This window comes from Eptesicus fuscus, chromosome 7 (assembly GCF_027574615.1).
Source record: "Eptesicus fuscus isolate TK198812 chromosome 7, DD_ASM_mEF_20220401, whole genome shotgun sequence".
In the NCBI taxonomy this organism is placed as follows: Eukaryota; Metazoa; Chordata; class Mammalia; order Chiroptera; family Vespertilionidae; genus Eptesicus; species Eptesicus fuscus.
The window spans coordinates 94,721,103-94,740,671 of NC_072479.1; the positions used below are offsets into that span (position 1 = coordinate 94,721,103).

Here is a 19,569-nt window from a genome sequence, read left to right on the forward strand (position 1 = left end):
GTAATTTCATTCTGATAGTAGAGTTTTAGCTACATCGTAATCATTTTCTTGGGCTAACTCCCTAGAAGTGGAATGGCTTTATCAAAGCTGAGTTTTCAAGGCCTACAAAATACACTTAATGCCAAGGCTGTTCTAAACCCACCAGGAATGTATCAATACATAAAAAAAAACTTACTTCAGTAACACAATAATAGTCAGCAAGTCAATCATTTATTCAAACATTTGCAAGCCTTATATAATACCAAAATATATCAAAACTGTAGAATAAGACATAGCTTGTCACGAAGTAATTACTAATCTGGGCAAATAATGTGCCATGTGATTAAAAGCTTCTTAAGGAGACATTTCCAAGTTTTGCTACCGATATCTTAATTGTTATTTACTATGAAACGTAATGCTTTACACTTCGTTTTAAGAAACTGTTCAATTCTGAGTTGATTTAGATATTGACTTAAGCTTCAATTCTGCCACCAAGTCATGAACAGTCCACCGGGCGGAGCACTGAGCACTGCCGGCCCCGAGTGAGCCTCGGTGAACGTCCGCTGTCATCATTACTGACCACGCGCAGCAAAGCAGCCAAAGGGATAAACTGGTCGTGAGGTACCTGCTTGTAAATCTGGCCCTTCTGCAACTTGTAGATTTTATCCCAGAGTAAGACACCTTTCTCATTCACCTTTCGGAAAGGTCTAAGAACAGAAACGGGAGACGTTATGAGGGGGGTGGCTGTGCAGGCTGTCTGCTGTGTGAAACACCACATGGTTACCCACTGGGAACAGAAGGGGCTGCCCGAACCCGAGAAAGCCCTGAAAACAACTCCGGCATTCCCCTTCCCAGGGCAAGGTCTCCTGAACTGGGCCCCCGCCCCCCCCCCCACTGCCCACCCCCCACCCCTGGGTCCGAGGACTTGTAGTAGAGAAAGAACTCCAGGGCCAGATATACAATGACTCCCCTGTTTCCCAAGGCTACTGGGGCAGAAAGACATTCTATAAGCCTTGGTAGAAGTTTATCCCACCTGATGTAAAACCCGTGTTGCAGAGAGTTTTGCAAAATCCAACTGCAATTTTAAAGGTACCATTTACAGCTCTCCTTAAAGAGCTACCCACCAGGTGGTTTGTTGCGGCCGTTGTGTTATACTTCACCATACATCTGCATCAGGAGATCTAATACACTACGTAAGAGTAAGTCTGCATTTTTCATTGTTACCCATCAATTTCTTAAAGCCTGACCAATAGGACTGAAGCGGCCCGAGGTGAACTGAGATCCATTTTGAGGCGTGTACGGTGTCTGCTATGCACCAATCTCACTCTCCTCACAAGTACTTGCTAGACGACGACTTCGAAATCAAAGGCTTTGATGGCAGATGCTTGTGATTTCCGACCGGATTTCACCAAGACACGCTCCCTCGTAAGTATTCACAGCGGCGAATGAGGAAAACCCAGTCCCCTGGAGAGGCAGGCACTCACCTCCGCTTGTCGTTAAAGAAGCTCGGCTTCTCGGCCTGAACGATGACCACGTCAAACAGGTCCCGCCAGTCCTTTCCAACGATATAGCTCATCCCTTTGTCCCTAAACAACACGCCGGGCCAGGTTAGTCTAGCACTGAAGGGGTTAACTGTTTTTGCCACTTTTTCTTGCAAACTTCCTCCCGTGACATGCAATCCAAGAACTGAGCTGGAAGCCGGCCGGCCAGGAAACTCGGGACTTACACAAAGCTGCTGGGGCTGTTGGTGATGAGGAACATCTTCTTGCCGTGGTCAGCCAGTTTGGCCAGCACCGCGCGGGTCTGCTCAGCGTAGCAGATGTACTTATCTAAGAGCAGGGGAACAGTTCACACACAGATTCAGCGCGAGGCCCCCCCAATCCCCAGGCTTGCTGACTGGTGCCTGCGGGCCCCGCGCTGTCCAGGGCACGTGGGGGAAGAGGAAGAAGTCTTAAGGGAGCCTGGGTCAGGGTGGTCTATCAGTGTCCGGTGCATCAGTAGCCAAGACCCTGATAGACCGCACGGGGGCGGGGGGAGGGGGGAGGGAATGAAGGGGCTGCAGCTGCCAGCACCTCGCCTTCTGAGTCAGGATTAGGCAAAGGGGAGGGAGAAGACAGCTGAGAGGCGGGGATGCAGGACCCTTCCCAGTCAGAAAGGCGCTACAGCCTCGGCTCAGCACCTTCGGCGAAATAAGATGCCTGGAGGGGGCCATGGGGAAGGGGCAGCCTGGACCGACTTCGTGGCAATGCCAAACACGTACCAATGTCGGCTTCGATGGCTCGGTACATGATTCCTTTGATGTGCACGTCTCGGATCGAATCCTGTCAAAAGATACGTTTTCAATCAGTGAGCGTACTGGCCTGAGTAGCCATACAAGTGGAAGGGCACTCTGCCGTGAGGAGCCTGCAACCCCAGCACTAAATGAAACCTAAATTCTGGCCCATTTATCAGAGGTGGCCCCTGTGGGGGAAACGTGAGTTTCCATGGTGATAGTGGCAGTTTTCAATGCAATATGCAGGAGGGTCACTGGGAGGAGCTCATTTGTGTGGATAATTCTGAAAAGAAAGAAAAAAAAGCCTCGCATAATAAGCCATAATTTATATGCAGTATCGTGAACAAATGATTCCAGGCCATCCGGGCAAAGGGCATTATTGTTCTTTTCATCTCTGCACCCGCCCCTAGATCCCAACAGCAGGTTCAGTGGTCCAGAAAAAGAGGCAGAGACAAGAGAAGAGACCTGCCTCGCTTCAGTGCTACCGACGAGGGGAGACCTGCCAGTGGGGATGGTGACTCAGGCAGAGATGTGGTCCAGCCCTCGGACACGAGGAGGAGGAAGCAGCTGACCCCTTGCAGGCCCAGGAGTGTGGCGGGCTGATGCCTGGCAGGTGTCCGAGCACAGCCCCACTCTCACGGGGCACTGAGGAGGCCCTCGACACAGGTGGCACCTGCACACTCTCAGAGCCGGTGACAGGAGACTGGACCGTGGACACACTGGGCCGTGAGCCTTAAAAAATCGCAGATTTCTGTCAAGCGTGAGCACCCTGGACTGTAAATTCAACCTCGATCCCCTCCCAGTACAGGCTTATTTCGACATCACATCGGCAGAAGGCAATGGTTCAGAGCAAGCCAGAACCAAACTTCCCGGCTTCAAATCTAGACTCTGCTATTGACTAGCTGTGTGACCATGGGCAAGTTACTCAGCCTCTCTGTGCCTCAATTCATCTATAAAATGAGGGTGACAATAACAGTTTCTACTTCAAGGCATTATTCTGAGGGTTTAATTAGTTAATATGCATAAAGCACTAAGAAGAACAGAGCCTGGAACACAGAAAACTCGGCACATGTGTTCACTGTTGGTGGTCGTCTGAACCGAACTTTTAAATAAACATGTCTCCTCACAAGTGCAAGGGGTTATATAACTATAAGTGATTCTTAAAGATTCTTACAAATGAAGTATTTGTGTTCACGAAAAGGAGATTAGAAACTAAATATTTAAATTCAGTTCACAGAACACCAGATTGATATTGAGAAACGATAATTCATCTTTTATCTCCCTAAAACCCAAGATTCAGGGCGGTCAAAATTTAAAATTAGTCATAAACATATAATAAAAAAATATTGTAGGAATGAATATGGATCTTTTAAAAATACATATATTTCAATAAATATGTATTATGTACAAATTATATTTTATATATATTTCTATCACATGCTTAGAACTATATAAGGAAAACATATTAAATAACACAAACATTTTTAAGTACTGAGAAAAGTTCAGTTTAAAGAATATTAAACACGTGACTACGAATTAAAATATATAAATGCAGAGCTATATAAAGAGGTGTGTATACGCACATAAATATTTATGTTGCTCTCTCTCCCCCTCCGAACGGATTTCCACAGCTGCTGCAGGGCCTCGGGGAGCCTGCACGGCACCTCTGTGTGCCAGAGACCACGGCGCCTCCTGGGGCCGCTGCATCCCTGGGCCACAGCCTGAGACTCAAATGCCCGTCTTTGTGTAGAGCCACCCAGCCGCTGGCCAGGCTCAGGGACGAGCCGGGTACAGCGGGACCTCAGTCACCACTCGCCCCTCTGGCCTCAGAAAGAATTAAGAAATCCAGGTAACAACATGGGCACCCTCTTCTTTTAACCACCAATGTGACCGATTTCCAGTTCTCCTAACGGAACGTCTTACAACGTTCAGGGACAAACCACAAATACAAGCGCTGCCAGGCGAAGGCTATGTCAGGCCCCCAACCTTCGCAGGAGCCTCCGGATTCTGCTAGTTCGGCGGGAAAGCGCCAGGGGTGGGAACCCGGGACCTCCCCCTGCCCGCCCGACCTTGACGTCTTTGTACAGGTGGACCGGCTCATAGTCGATGTTGTTCTTCAGAAAGTACTCGTTCACGCAGGACAGCAGGCTCATCTCGGGCAGGGAGAAGATGTCCATGAACTGCTTCATGGTGTTCCCGTGGGAGCTCTGCGGGCAGGGGGCGCAGTTAGAATCCGAGGCCCACACACAGCAGGGCCAGACCCGGCCTTTCCTGAGGGGGGTGCTGGTCACCCTGATCCCTCTCCACGAGGAAAGCAACTCTCTAACAATACAGACTAGGAAAGGTTCGCCTTGTTCTTCTCACCCAGGCAGTGCTGGCGTCTCACTCTAAGCATAAGTGGCACATCCAAGGAAATCCCCCCCAAAAGTCTAACCGCCCTCCCCTCCACTCCCCTCTGTCCAACCCCCAGCTCACAGACTCATCAAGCTCAGAGGAGAGCGGGAAGTTACACCCTTGGAAAGGCAGAAAAAGCCACTTGACTCGCCCGAGTCTGAGCACCTCCCAAGCCTCGGTGTGAGCTTGACAAAGAGCCTTTCTCTGAATGGCTGCAAATTTTTTTTAACAGCTTACCAGCGGATGGGACATCTGCCATTGCACTTGGACAATGCAAGTAAGACAACGCATCTAATAAGAAGCAAAAATGCGGGGGGCAAGGAGAACCACAAAAGTTAGAAAAACAGAGGTTTCCCTTCAGGCACAGGGTAACCTGCTGCCCTCAGTCTCAGGGGAGGCGACAGCTGATGCACTGCCAGCCCCCAAGGTCTTCATCCAGAAGGTGGGGACACCTCAGGGGGTGGTGGCAAACAGGGGCAGGTACCAGAAAGGCTAAGGAGCCTTCGTCAGGTAAGGAGGAAAGGCCTAAGAAAGGAGAATCAGCCCTAACCGGTTTGGCTCAGTGGATAGAGCGTCGGCCTGCAGACTCAAGGGTCTCAGGTTCGATTCCGGTCAAGGGCAGCTGATTGATGTTTCTCTCTCATCAATGTTTCTAACTCTCTCTCCTTCTCCCTTCCTCTCTGTAAAAAAAATCAATAAAATATTTTTTTTTTTTTAAAAAAAAGAAAGGAGAATCACGAAAGAACCTATGGAACCTGTACCATACTAATGTCTCTCAAACCTTGGGTCTTTCAAAACACAACCCCAAAGTTCCCTGTCAGTTCCCTATGCGCAGTCCCAGAGCCCAGGAATCCAAGCTCCTAAATGTCCCAGGCCATGTTTTGAGGAGGAAAAAGACAGTCTACTTTACCTAAATACAGCATTTCTCATTACCTTGCCATAAAAGTCGCTCATCTGCTCCAGAGGCACGTGGGACCCCTCGTACATCTCAATGACTTCTTCATCAGGGACCACGCTGAGGCCTCTGGGAGAAAAAAAACAAGCAGCACAGTTCAAGAGCTTGGCCAGCGAGAGCAAGGACTGTCACACCTCTGGCAAGTGCTGGGGTTTTTCAAGCAAGGTGTGAGGCGTCACAAGGAGGCACGAGGTGCCACTAGTAACTGCTGCGAGTGACAGGCAAGGTGCTACTACTGTTCCTCCTGCTGCCACGCCCCAGGTGACAAGAGCAGAAAGAGAAGAGCTCGTATTACATGGCCCCTGCGATCCGCCAGATCTGAGCTCCACACAGGCCTTCGCTTAGTTCCCTGCAGTCCTAGGCGAAAGGCACTAGCAGGCCCCCCTTTTCCCAGCAGAGGCGACTGAGGCACAGAGAGGTCGTGTGCCTTCCCCCAGGTCAGTCAGGTAGAAAGAGGTGGGTCAGGACCGGGTCCAAGGGCTCTGTGGGTCTTCAAGCTCTACGCCACACTGCCTCCCTCAACCAGGTCCAAGGCCTAGTGCCTTACTTGGAGGTGAGCTGTTTTGTGGTGTGTGTTTTTTTAATGATTTTAATGCATTCGGGAGAGAAAGGCTGGCTGTCTCCACCATCCCTGTGCCCTCTGAGACGCTCCCCTAAGGTCAGCGCCGAGATGGAAAAAGGCATGCACGAGGCTCCGTGGACTAAACCCCGTGACTCAAGGCAGGCGCCTGGGCAGCATCTCCAGGAGGGGTGACCCGAATGCTACGTGACAGTGAAGGCCAGTTTCCGCATCTGGACACGCCGCCGAGGCAACGCCCGCCACCGGCCTGCCTCCGGAGCGGCGGGAGAATCTGCAGATGAATCCAGCGCCTCCGCACGCAGGAAAAAATTAGTCCTGGAGTCAGAGCGGCTGGGTTTCGGCCCTGCCTCTGCCACCGGCGCCGGGAGCAGATGCCAGCGCCCAGGGCTCAGCGGTCTCAAGTTTCCTCACCCGGAGTCTCCCGCTCTAGGGAGTCACAGGGGGGAATGTCAGCTCCTCTGCCCCCTTCTCCCGAAGAGAAGGTGCTTGAGAAGCAGACGCGGTGAGGAGGGGCCAGAGAATGAGTGGTGGGAGCACCCCACAGCGCTGCAACAGGGGTAACCCGTGGGTCAGTAAGAATTTTAGCTACTGACACAAATAGGTGTTGCTTAAAATGCCAAGTCACTTGGCCAATATTAAAATACGTCCAAAAACAATTTACGTTTGATATGTGACTCTAAAGCAAGTTCAATTTCAGCCTCTTTCCTCCTTTCTCCACCCCCCCCCCCCCCCGTGTGACTTCTAAAAACATCCGAGTGGACTCATTAACATTTTGCCTCCGATCTTGATTAACTTGTTACAAGTACCAGCTTTGAAAACAAAAGAGGCAATGTACGTCCGCCTATCTCGGCTCCAGAAATCAGATACGACGCTGGTGCCAAGCCAGATCCCTCCAGGCAGTGACCTTGGGAAACAGCGCTCGCTAAGGTAGCAGCAGTCAAGTGTGCACACCTGCAAGGTTTGAACACTTGGAAAGAAAATACAAAAAGTGAAAGGATTCTGCCGGGCGGGTTCCCGGCCTCCACACTAGGCCCGCCCCGGTCCTTCGGAAGCCACTCCTGCCTCTGAGCACGGACACGGGAACCTGGGCACACAAGCTGCATCCTTAAGGCCCCGGTAACCAAATGCCAGCTCAAAAGCAGCCGAGGAATCAGCCTAACTAACAGGGTGTGTAAACCAGCACTGAAAACTACGTTACACACCCCGTGTGGTTATGAGAAATATAAGGGTTAGGAGCACGGATCTGAACCAGTCTGCCTGGGGTTCAACTCCCACCTCCCTTAATTACCCACCAGGGGTATCACCTAGACAAGGAGTTTAACTCTTTGGGTCTCGGTGTCATTTTAAAACTGGAAACAGTAACAGTACCTACCTCCTAGTGTTACTGAGAAGACTCAACGAGTTACTATAGACGAACAGTAATTGGTACACGACAAGGGACGGTGATGGGAACAACCCTAGCGTTTCACAAAGGTTCCAGTTAAGAAGTGAAACCTTGGGTGCAAAATGGGACTGCCGTGGAGAGCAGTCTGCCGCCTCCCCTGCCCAGCGGCACTCACTCCCACGGCCCACGACATAAACTTCAACCTGACGCGGCAACCGCGGTGCCCTGGCAGGTGTCTGGTCTCAGGCCTCGGAAACGAGCGAGGCTGAGGTGGAAGCATTCTTCCCGGCCACTCACTCATTCACGACCCCTTTTGAGGGGAAAGGGAAGAGAAGTGGTATCGGTGCCTAGAGTGCTTTGGGCACCGTTCAAGCATGCTTCAGTCTGCATGCCAAGCCGCCCCTAAGGAGGGAACCATGCCCATTTGACAGAGGAGCAAACCAAGGCTTTGAGACAGTCGAGAGCTTGCTCAAAGCCACACACCTACGTGGTGGGGTCTGAGTTTCCACTCAGGAAGTGTGACTCCGGAGCCCACACCGGCACCCCTGCTGGTTCAGCCACAACCCTCTCAGCACTTGGCCGCAGAGACCTTTCCAGGACCTACAGCTGGACACTCCTGCCTGGCCCCGCCCATACACCTTAACACGATGGCTTATTTATCTACGGAAGAAACAAGACGATTAGAAGCCAAGAGCAAAGAAAAGGACCATTTCAGGCTGAGGGGTGGGGAGAGGCCTGAAGGAGGGCTGGGATTTCAAGGAGCAGAAGGGAAGGAAAACCATCCTGGTGGGATGGCCGCCAGCATGAACAGATGTTGCAGGGAGAAAAGAGAACTCGGAGGAGAGGAATACACGTGTTGTTTGTCCCTGCCCAGCATCCGCTCCCTCTAAGACTGACTGAAACTGTAGGGAAGAGAAACTGCCCTTCTCTCGAGCTGGGGGGATGGAATTCCAGGGGTCCCCACACGGAGGGCCTGCCCAGAGAGAACTTACCCAGAGAGCAAGAGAGAGCCAAGAGTTCTGACAACATCAGTTTGGGCCCTGGAACCAGCCACACCTGCGACTGGCCTCACAATTAGTGAGCCAGTACTGTGTTTTCGTTTGAGTTGGGGTCCAGTCACTTGCAATAAGAGTCTTAACCAACCCAGTAAGTAAAGGAGCTGTGCGTGCAAAAAGGGGAAGCTAAGGGTTTGGAGGTCGACAGAAAACCGAAGAGGTGTGGGGAGCCTCCCGGATTTTAGGAGAGGAGGGGGTGGCTGAGGAAAGTGCTTTAGGTACATCAGTTGAGCAACAATGTCCAGGATGGACGCCTCTGCAGAAAACTCAGAGTCCAGGGGAGAAGGGGTAATGGGTGTCTGAGCCAGGGAGCTTACTCTTACCTGTAGACAGTCCCCAGCTGGATGTAATGAAAAGCATCAATCTTCATCAATACTGCCTTCAAAAACATAAACACAGGTAAATAATGCACAACAATCTGCACACTGAATGAGAACCCCGGGTGTCGTCATAAATCCTATCGACATTAAGCTGTTACAACAAGGAAGCAGCTGTATGTTTCTGAAAGCGTTGCTTACTGATTAAAGCAGTGTGCAACTCATTAAAGACATGGCCCAGCCTGGCTGGTGTGGCCCAGTGGTTGAACGTCGACCTATGAACCAGGAGATCAAGGTTTGATTCCTGGTCAGGGCACATGCCCAGGTTGTGGGCTCAATCCCCAGTCGGAGGGGTGCAGGAGGCAGCCAATGATTCTCTCTCATCTCTCATCACTGATGTTTCTATCTCTCCCTCTCCCTTCCTCTCTGAAATCAATAAAAGTATTATAAAGAAAGACACGGCCTGTCTGCAAGAAAAGGTATGACAAACAGCTCCTCCTCGCACCAACGAAGACTACTGGAAATAAACGGCATGTCCCACATTGCTGAATGCATTCATGCTTTTCTAATACATGGTCTCTTAAAAAAGCCTTTATCCAAAGACGTTTTGAAGAATTCAATGCTGTGGCCCCGAAGAACATGAATTTAAAATCAATGTATGTGTTGAGCGAAGAAAAGCACCAGGAGTACATTGTATCCAAACACCGTTAAACGAGAAAAACATGAGGGTTAAACCTACCCGCTGCACATCATAATGAAGTCCACGAATTGCAAAATTTGGGTCGTATTCATACTTCCTGATTTCCGCGGGATACTAAGAAAAAAGAAAGAAACTAGTTTTAGCTGATAAGGCACTAGCGGGGGGTTCCAGGTAGTGTCCATTTTGGTCCTTGTACAAAGGCCGAGGTGGCTGACGCACTCTGGTAGGAAGGCAGGGTCAGAGGGCACGAATCGCACCCATCCCTCTGCTTCTGGAACCAGGACTTCCGGCCCCAGAGCCCTCCACAGGTGGGGTCTCATCCCTCCAACTTCTCTGGTCTTCACTGCCCTCCCCTCCTTCCCTCTGTCCCTAGACTCCCAGACCCCTGAGACCCCAGGCACCCATCTGCTTCTACCTCCCTTAACACACTGTCAACCATCCATTCTGCTCAGACTGGAGCACCTCCATGTCACAGCCCTCGGATGGCCCATTACCAGGTTTCATGAAGAGACCCCAGCTGCAATGTAGCTCCCATTGCCTCTCTCATCTGGTCAGCAGGTCACTCAATGCTCACCTTCCCTGGGCTGGAGAGACCCCAGTGTCAGTGCAGCGTCCGCCCCTCTCAGGCTCAGAGGGGCCCTTCTCAGCACGTGGCTCCCAGGTACCACTCCAATGCTCTGATTCAGAACAAATGTGGCTTTTGGAGGTAGCTCAGGTCCCCTGGTATTTCCTGGTTATTAAACTATTCCTCTCAGCTCCCCCCTTATCGAAGTCCTTCCCTCCTGCCCAGTCTCAGAACTGGACCAGCTACCCCACTGACAGCACCAATGTACCGAGCACCGCGGGCCCTGCCATTCCCATTTCACAGATGGGACATCAGAGGCACCAGATGAAACCACCTGGCCTGGACCACACAGCTGGGGTGTGGTGGGCGGGAAGTCAAGCTCGGCCTCTGCTCCCCCGACACTCTCCTCCCTCAGAGCACAGACCTGCAGGATAGAACAGGTATTCTTGAGTCTAGAGAGGCTGTGTCACCAGGATCTTCCAATCCCTATGTAAACTGCTTAAATAAAAAACAAAAATGCTTGCGGCCACAAGGAACACCTCCAGACTATACTTCCCACAATGCCCTAGGGCAACAAAGACTACAAACAGTCCCTCTCCTTGGGAAGAAATGTGGGTTCATTACACCTAGTACAGGCATTAAAATTTCCAGAATCCTGGAGGAGAAAATAATCCATAGACACGTCATTCTGGAGCCAAAATGTCTTAAAAAAAGCAGAGCTCTGGCGGACTGAGGGCCAGGCAGGCACAAACATTTCTTCAACTACACAGAACTTGTGAAAAATGGCATAAACAGAGCCACTTCAAATGGAGTTGGAGCCACCATCCCAGAAGAACTGCCTTGCATGTCTTGCTCCTTGAACATCTGGATTATTTGACTTGGGCAAGATAACCTTTGGACCAGCCCAAACCAACACTGTCTCCTATACAACTGTCAGGAAAGCAAACCTTCTGACCGCAATAACAGAATCATGGACATTCTTTAGAATCAGTACTGTGTATAGCTCAAGAATAACAGCTTAATACAACCAGTGAAATGGAAGCAGTCAGCAAAAAACTCCCAACCAAGAAAAGTCCTGGGCCGGAGGGCTTCATAGGTGAATTTTACCAAACATTCAAAGAAGAATGAACACCTATCCTTCTCAAACTATTCCAAAAAAAGCCAAGAGGAGGAAAAATTCCCGAGCTCACTTTACAATATTCTAATTCCAAAACCAGATCAAGACACTACAAGGAAAGAAAATTACAGGACAATATCCATGATAAACATAGGGATACTGTTCATCAATATCCTCAACAAAATATTAGCAAACCAGATCCAATAATACATTAAAAAGATCATACACCATGATCAAGTGGAATTTATCCCAGGGATACAAGGTTGGTACAATATCTGCAAATCAATCAATGGGATACACCACATAAACAAAATGAAGGGTAAAAACCACACCATCTTATCAACCGGTGCAGAGAAAAGGATTTGATAAAATCCAGCACCCATTTATGATAAAATCTCTCAGCAAAGTGGGACTAAAGAGTACATACCTCAGTATTATAAAGGCCATATATGACAGACTCACAGCCAACATCATATACTCAATGGGAAAAAACTAAAAGCATTTCCCTTAAGATCAGGAACAAGACAGGGATGTCCACTTTCACCACTCTGATTCAACATAGTACTGGAAGCCCTAGCCACAGCAATCAGACAAGAAGAAGAAATAAAAGGCATCCAATTTGGAGAGGAGGAAGTAAAACGGTCATTCTCAGATGACATATTGTATATAGAAAACCCTCAAAACTCCACCAAAAAGCTATTAGATCTAATAAATGAATTTGGCAAAGTAGCAAGATACAAAATTAATATTCAGAAATTAGTGGCATTTCTATACACTAATAATAAGCTATCAGAAAGAGAAACTAAGAAAACCATCCCAGCCCTAGCTGGTTTGGCTCAGTGGATAGAGCATGAGCCTGTGGACTAAAGGGTCCCAGGTTTGATTCCAGTAGAGGGTACATGCCTGGATTGCTGGCTCGATCTCTGGTAGGGGGCGTGCAGAAGGCAGCTGATAGATGACTCTCTCGCATCACTGTTGTTTCTATTTCTCTCTCCCTCTCCCTTCCTCTCTGACATTAATCTATACTAATAAAAGCGTAGGTGGCCCTCACACCCTTGGCGACACCCTCACGTCATCACAAAATGGCCACCCCCATGTTGTCACAAGATAGCCACCCCCACACCACCACAAGATGGCCAGCAGGGGAGGGCAGCTGTGAGCAATCAGGCCAGCAGGGGAGGGCAGTTAGCGGTGACTGGGCCAGCAGGGGAGGGCAGTTGCGGGCGACCGGGACGGCAGGGGAGGGCAGTTGGGGGCCATCGGGCCGGCAGGGGAGTGGTCAGGGGGCAATCAGGCTGGCATGCAGAAGTGGTTAGGGGAAATCAGGCAGGCAGGCAGGTAAGTGGTTAGGAGTCAGCAGTCCCAGATTGTGAGAGGAATGTCCGACTGAGTGGCAGTTGGACATTCCTCGAGGGGTGCCAGATTGGAGAGGGTGCAGGCTGGGCTGAGGGACAATCCCCTCCCACCCCTTGCACAAATTTCGTGCACTGGGCCTCTAGTAAAAATATATTTAAAGAACAATAACAAAAACAAAAAAAGCTTCTGCACAGCAGAAGAAACCATCAACAATATATATGCATAACCCATAGACACACATAGCAGTATGGTGATGACCAGAGGGAAGTGGGGAGGAGAATGGGTGGAGGTGGGTAAAGGGGGTAAGATGGGGACATCTATAATAGAGTCAACAGTAAAATTAAAGAAAAAACAAAGAATAACAGCTTCTTATCACGAATAGAATTTTCTTTCTCTATTCATGTAATTATTTCCCTTCCCTTCTCACAAATCCCCTTGCCTTCACATCACAATAGAAACACTATTTGGGTTTCTGCCTGAATCGGTGCTTCCGGTATAGCAATTCTTTCTTCTCAAAAAAAAAATGCTTGTTGCCTCTCAAACAAAACACACAAAAAACTAGGCAGTGATCAAGAAACCTCTTTGCAAGGCTGCACTGCTAACTTTTCGGGGCCAAAGTCACGTTGGCGTGAGAACATTTCCCGGTCCCACCAGGCTGAGCCACATGCAGCAAGTTTTCAATTCAAGCTGCACAAAGCGCTGACTCAAATATCACATTTAGGCTCATTTATCTAACACCTGCCACGCGTGCCAAGAAATCACTACGTGATAGTTCCACTCATGGGCGTTCCCAAGAATTCAGAACACTATGCACAGTTCATACACACACACCCAGCACCCCGCACACACACCATAGTCCTGCTAAACCCAAGAGAGGCAACAGGAATCCACGCCGCCGCAGTCTTCCTTTAACTCGGGAGGGACAAATAAGGGACAGGCGGGAGGTATCTAACTTGTTACTAAGAGGGGGGCTCTTACTGAGCCATGTGCCACACTGTTCTAGACGCTTTCTGCGACCTGATTTCATTCACTCGCCCGGATGAAGGGCACCTCGTGTCCGTTTTCCTGTTGAATAATCGGATGAGCCTGCTCAGGCTCACACAGATAAACAGAGGTCAGGCCAGGTCCACCCCAACTACCTCACCATCGGTTCTGAACCAACCTCTAGACGCTGGTGACAGCAGACCTGCCACCTCAGAGGCGCAGTGAGTTTGCGGAGAGGACTCGCGGTGACGAGGGGGTGCTGTCTGTTTTAGCTGAGAGGTGCGTGAATGAGGGAGTGTGTACTCTGTACGTGCACTGCTCCAAAGTCTGGCGGCTCCTTTCTGAAACGAGGCTGAGCTGGGCTCCCTCGGTCACTCGCTCACCTGGGCCTGTCTGTCACTTTGGCTGTTTTCTGGGAGCTACTTCTGACAGGGGCACAATGGTTTCCCAATGGTCCGGAGACCAGTCAACGACTGGAGAACTGGCAGACGCAGCAGAAGGAGCCTCCGCAGGACAACATCGGATGAAGAACACAGGCCCCTGCGCTGAGGGACCGGGTGTCACATTCTAGTCCTATGGTGTGCTACCTGTGTGACCTTGGGCAAGGTCATCCGTCTCTAAGCTTCGACTTTCTCATGTCTAAGGTAAGGATAACAAGAGTCTCACCCACGGGAAAGCAGAGAGGACTAAGTCCAAAGATGCCTGTGTGGGGTCGGGACAGCCTCCTCCCGCACAGAGCAAGTGCTCAAGAAAACTGACTTGTTTCACAGGATGGGGAACCAGGAGGCCTGGGCTCTGAGGCCCACCCACTCCACTAGCCTCTGCAGCTCTCCTGGAGGACTCTGGGTGAGCCACAACCTCTCCAGGCCTTTTCCTTCATATGGAAAACGAAATGGTGGGACTGGATGGTTCCACTCCTGCCCTAAACTGTAATTCCCCACACAAGCGGCCAAGTCCCAAATGTCCCCATGATGGGCCCCTTTCTCTCTCTCTCACACACACACACACACACACACACACACATGCACATAAACACACACCATGCACACACACGCACACTCACACACATGCACACACGTGCACACATGCACGCACACACATATGCAGCATCTCTAGGAATAACCCGGTCACGGCAATATCCGGTCAAGGAAGCCAAAGCCGCTCACATGAGCTGGAAGGTCACATTCTCTCCAATGGCCTATGGCTAGATTTTCTGGACTCTTCAGTTTAGAAACTTTCCATCATCCTGAAAAACAGGACTCCCCCAACCTGTCATGAAGATTACTGGTATCCCGAAAAGCAGGAAGAAAAATAAAAGATAAAAGACTTTCACTTGGGATTTTCATTAAGACATCTTATTTAGGGCCAGTCTGGTTTCCTTCAGTGCCTGGATTTGTTCCAAATTCGGGTGCAATCTGGGCAGGTTGGTGTGTGCAGATAGAGAAAGGTCAAGGTTTACCCCCTGAAAATGCTCCAGAAATGCCCCCTCCAGCTTTGAGGAAAGTTAAGACTAAAACCCTGCGGAGGACCCAGGAGTGCCCGCAGGTGCCATTCCTACGAATCTGCAGCTGGGCCACGTGCCCTTCCTGGCTAATCACTGAGCTCTGGCTGCAGCCAGTGACCTCGACGTCACAACACTGCCCGTGAGTTCCTGAGGGCCAGATGCCTATATGTAGGGCCAGATGCCTATACGTGCATCCACCTTTCGGCGGTCTCAGTTTGCTCTTTACAGGAGCCTAAGTTCTGAGTCTAATTAGAGGCAGGGCAGAAGGGCATAAAAGCAAAGCTCTCCAAAATCCACACAAAACAGGCGAGGGCAAATGACCTGCATCAGAAGGGCAGTTCCACACCAAGCGTGGCACTCTGGCGTAACTGTGGAATTCCACAACGACGTCAACTATTTACTGAGCACGTACTTTGTGCCAGGGCCTGGGAATACAGCCGTGAGCCCAACCAACACAGTCTCTGCCACTAAGAAGTTTCCAAATAAGCAAACACATACAATACCGGCCTGGTGGTGGTAAATACTACAAGGAAAATGCAGTTCAAGGGTTCAGAGATCTGAAAAGAAAAAAAGATGAGAAGCCAGGGCTCAGGCTGCCTGGGCCAGGACTGACTTCCAAAGCAGAGGCCATGTCAAGTACAAAGGCCCCAAGACAGGAACGTGTCTGAGAGTTTGGGGAGCAGCAAGCAGGCTGGTGTGACTGGAGCAGAGTGAGGGCAGACGGCAGGAGAGGCTGGCGAGGAGGCCGAGGAAGCGGGAGCCCTGGAGGCCTTCTGTGTCATTCCAAGGGGGGGGTTGAGCCCAGGAATGACGTGGTTAATATTTAACGATTCATTCTTGCTCCCAAATGGAGATCAGTCTAAGGAGAAGAACAGAGAAGCAGGGAGACCAGCCAGAAAGCCACTGCACCGTGGGGCGGAGGTGAGGGTGGTGGCCGTGGGAGAGGTGAGAAGTGGGTGCAGTCAGGACACACGTTGAATGAGTATCTTCTGAACGAGTGAAAAGAGAGGTCACAGCTGCACAGAGTGACAGCCTCCCAAAGGGCACATGGGAAGGATGGGAAGGATGAGAAGGATGGGAAGGGGGAACAGTGCAGAGACATGGAAGCACGACCTCCATCAAGGGGTCAAGGTCAACATCACAGGTAAGTCATGTTGGTGGCCTGCACCCTGGGTAAGATGTGACGACAATGGCACTTTACCTCTGTGGTCTTCCTCCCCCAAACTCCTAACCCCATCTAACCATAAGAAAAACACCTGACAAATCTCAAGAAAAACATCAGATAAATCCCAAGAGAAGGGCATCCTAAAAATTACCCAACTGGTACTCTTCAAAACTGTGAAGGTCATCAACAACAAGGAAAGCCTAACTGTCAAAGCCAAGAGGAGCCTGAGGAGCCATGAGAACTAACTGTGACGTGGGGTCCTGGATGGGATCCTAGAGCAGAAGGACATTAGGGAACAACTAAGGAAGTCTGAATCAAGTAGAGACTTCAGTTAATAATAATCATTTATTAATACTGGGTCTTCGCGTGTGATAAATGTACCGTGGAAATGTAACACGTTAACATTAAGGGAAACCAGGTATGGGGTATACAGTCAGGAGCTCTCTGTATTACCTTTGCAACTTTTCTGTAAACCTAAAACATTTCTAAAATTGAAAGATTATTTTTAAAAAACTAAAGAGAAAGAGAGAAAGAGAGAAAGAGAGAGAGAGAGAGAGAGAGAGAGAGAGAGAGAGAGAGAGAGAGGACCTGCAGCATTTGCTGCAGAAATCAGATGTGAACTACAGAATGCCAGGGGTCACGGCCAATGTTAAGTTTTAGACTGAAAAACTGGGTGAACGTCAGTGCCAATTACTGATTGGGAAACACAGATGAGGGTGCAAATTTAGGAGATGAAATCAAGAACTCTGACACTCCCCTCCTATCCCTCCCTCATGGACTGGGAATATGAAGGTACAATTATTACCCAATCTTTTTTATTTCTATCTTTGTGGGGGTTTTTGTTGTTAAAAAAAAAGAAGAAGAAGAAGAAGAGAGAGAGAAAGAAAAAGGGTAATTAAGGAGCTGAAACTTTTACATTTGCTTTTCGGGAAGATGCTGAATTGCCCACTTCCTGTCTATTACTGTGCACTCAAGCGCAGATGTCTCTCCAACTCTACAAGCACACATAGTCTTTGGCAGGAACAACAGCACCAAAGCCGATGCTTCCAACAGCATCTCAGAAGAATCATTTTCAAGTCCAAAGCAAAAGAGAAAAATCTGTATAAGCATAACTAACTGACTCTATCAATACGCCTGATATAATTAGTGTTATATTTCCTTTATCCAAGCAACAAACATACATAATAGGAGTGAAATTTCATGATCTTAAATCTAGAAGCTTTTCTTAATCATAATCATTGCAACTTTTTTCCCACTATTTCAACTCTCTTTTCCCCCAAATTTCATAAATTTTTTATTTTCCTAAATTCTTCATCTTCCTGAATATTCTATTTTCCTGTGAACAATAAACCCATGGAGTAGAAATGACAGGTGTTATTAATCCCACAAGGGGCAACATGGCCTAAAGGAGAGGGCATTTGCACCTCGGAAATGGACAGATCTAAGCCCAAATCCTGGTTCTGCCCCGCACTGGTCTCCTGGCCTTGACCTACTGGCTTAACTCCATCAGCCTCAGTTTCCTCAACAGGAAAACAGAGACAGTATCTATATGCAGGGCCGTCATGCAGATTAGAAGTGATAAAGCCAGGCTCTGAACCCCAGCAGTCAAGTTCTGGAACCTGGGCTTTTGGTATCCAGCAGACAAGCAGCAGACGGTGCTGTTAGCAATGGCCTAGGTTTTGTGAGTGACATCAGAGTCACAGCCTATGGCCTGGGAGTAGAACGCCAGCACCCAGCCACACCCCTTCAGCTCCATCTCCCAGTGGGGTACCAGAGAGGTGGTGTAGGGGGACAGACGGGAGAGCAAGGGCAGGGCCACACAGTTCTCATTCAGCTTCCATCCTCGCAGTCCAGGGAAAGGACTTCGGGTTAGACCAGAGAGAGTTTCTTGAACAAATGGAGAAATGTTATTGCATGGCAAGTGGCTAGATGGGCTGACATCTGGTAAGGTGGCCATAACTAAAGAAAGATGGCCGGTGGCTGAGTGGCAGAGATCAAGTTATTTTTGGCAAGTACCATTTCTGCATTTTAAAATAGGACAAGATGAGTTGCTTATTAAATGCACTGATAACCAAAAGCTGAAGGGAATATACTGCATCAAATGGTGAGGATTCAAAGCTGATAGAAACTTCGGCAGTATTAATAAAGGTATGGTATCCAGAATCAGGGAGGTGATCGTCTCCCTCTGTTCCACATTATCAGACCCCACCTGCAGTAACATCTCCAGTTCAGGGCCTCCCATCTGAGAAAAATAAAACAGAGCACACACAGAAGGGTGACCAAGATGATAAAAAGAACCCATGGAAGAATCTCCCCCAAATCAGAACTGTCTCCCGGAGTAATGGTGATATGAGTGGTACTTCACGGGATGCCATGGGGGTTCTCCAAGGACATGAACCCAAATGACCTCTGAGGATGCTTCTCATCATGGTTCCTGAAATGTGTACTCAAACTAGACCAGAGAAACACATGCTAGGTTTTGAGTGTGTGTTTTTTTCCTTCCTTATTCTAAGATCTCAACAATACTATGCATCAGAAGACATTCAAATCCTATCTAACAAAGAGAGGATATGCAAATTGACCATCGTGCCGTCACAAAGATGGCGGCGCCCATAGCCACAAGATGGCGGCGCCTAGTCCCCTCAGCCCTGCGGAGTCCCCGAGTCCTTTCAGCCCAGCTGGGGGGGCGGCAGGTGCACAGTGTGGCCAGACCCGCCCTCAGCCCCCTACCCGCCCAGGACGGGCCCAAGGCGCAGACAAGCCTCAGATGGCAGCTGCCCAGCCGCCCAGGGCCGCCCGAGGCTCAGGTAACCAGGGTCAGCTGAGGCTTGTGCTGCCAGCAGTGGCAGCAGCTGAGGTGTGATGGGGGCATCGCCTTCCCCTGATCGCCGGGTCGCCTCCTGCCCTTGAGGGCTCCTGGACTGTGAGAGGGGCAGGCCAGGCTGAGGGACTCCCCCCCCCCCCCGTCCAGTGCATGAATTTTCATGCACCAAGCCTCTAGTATTCTTTATAAAAGAACACAATTCAATCAGTGATGAGGGTAAAAAATTGTGTAGTATAAGCCCTGGCAGTTCTCTTTCTTTTTTGTAATGCAAGTGCCTGACTTAAGGTTTGACTTACAAGTCACCCATTTTAAAGAGGCATCCTCTTCAAATCTGGAATAAACACACCACCAGCCACAGGCTCAAGAGCCAGGCTGCCTCCCCTTACAGCATTTTCTTTGTTTTAGAGATCATGGTTGA

General features: G+C 49.5%; 1 protein-coding gene across 1 annotated transcript in view; it reads right to left on the reverse strand.

Moving 5' to 3' along the window:
* NT5DC3 (5'-nucleotidase domain containing 3) overlaps window positions 1–19,569 on the reverse strand; it is a 42,084-nt gene that overhangs the window by 10,583 nt on the left and 11,932 nt on the right. Inside the window, exons 3-10 of the mRNA XM_054719412.1 lie at window positions 9,676–9,750; window positions 8,943–8,998; window positions 5,579–5,669; window positions 4,321–4,458; window positions 2,240–2,300; window positions 1,706–1,808; window positions 1,464–1,565; window positions 605–686 (exon numbers count right to left, since the gene is read on the reverse strand). Of these exons, the coding sequence (XP_054575387.1) occupies window positions 605–686; window positions 1,464–1,565; window positions 1,706–1,808; window positions 2,240–2,300; window positions 4,321–4,458; window positions 5,579–5,669; window positions 8,943–8,998; window positions 9,676–9,750 (708 nt within the window). The remainder of the gene's footprint in view (window positions 1–604; window positions 687–1,463; window positions 1,566–1,705; window positions 1,809–2,239; window positions 2,301–4,320; window positions 4,459–5,578; window positions 5,670–8,942; window positions 8,999–9,675; window positions 9,751–19,569) is intronic.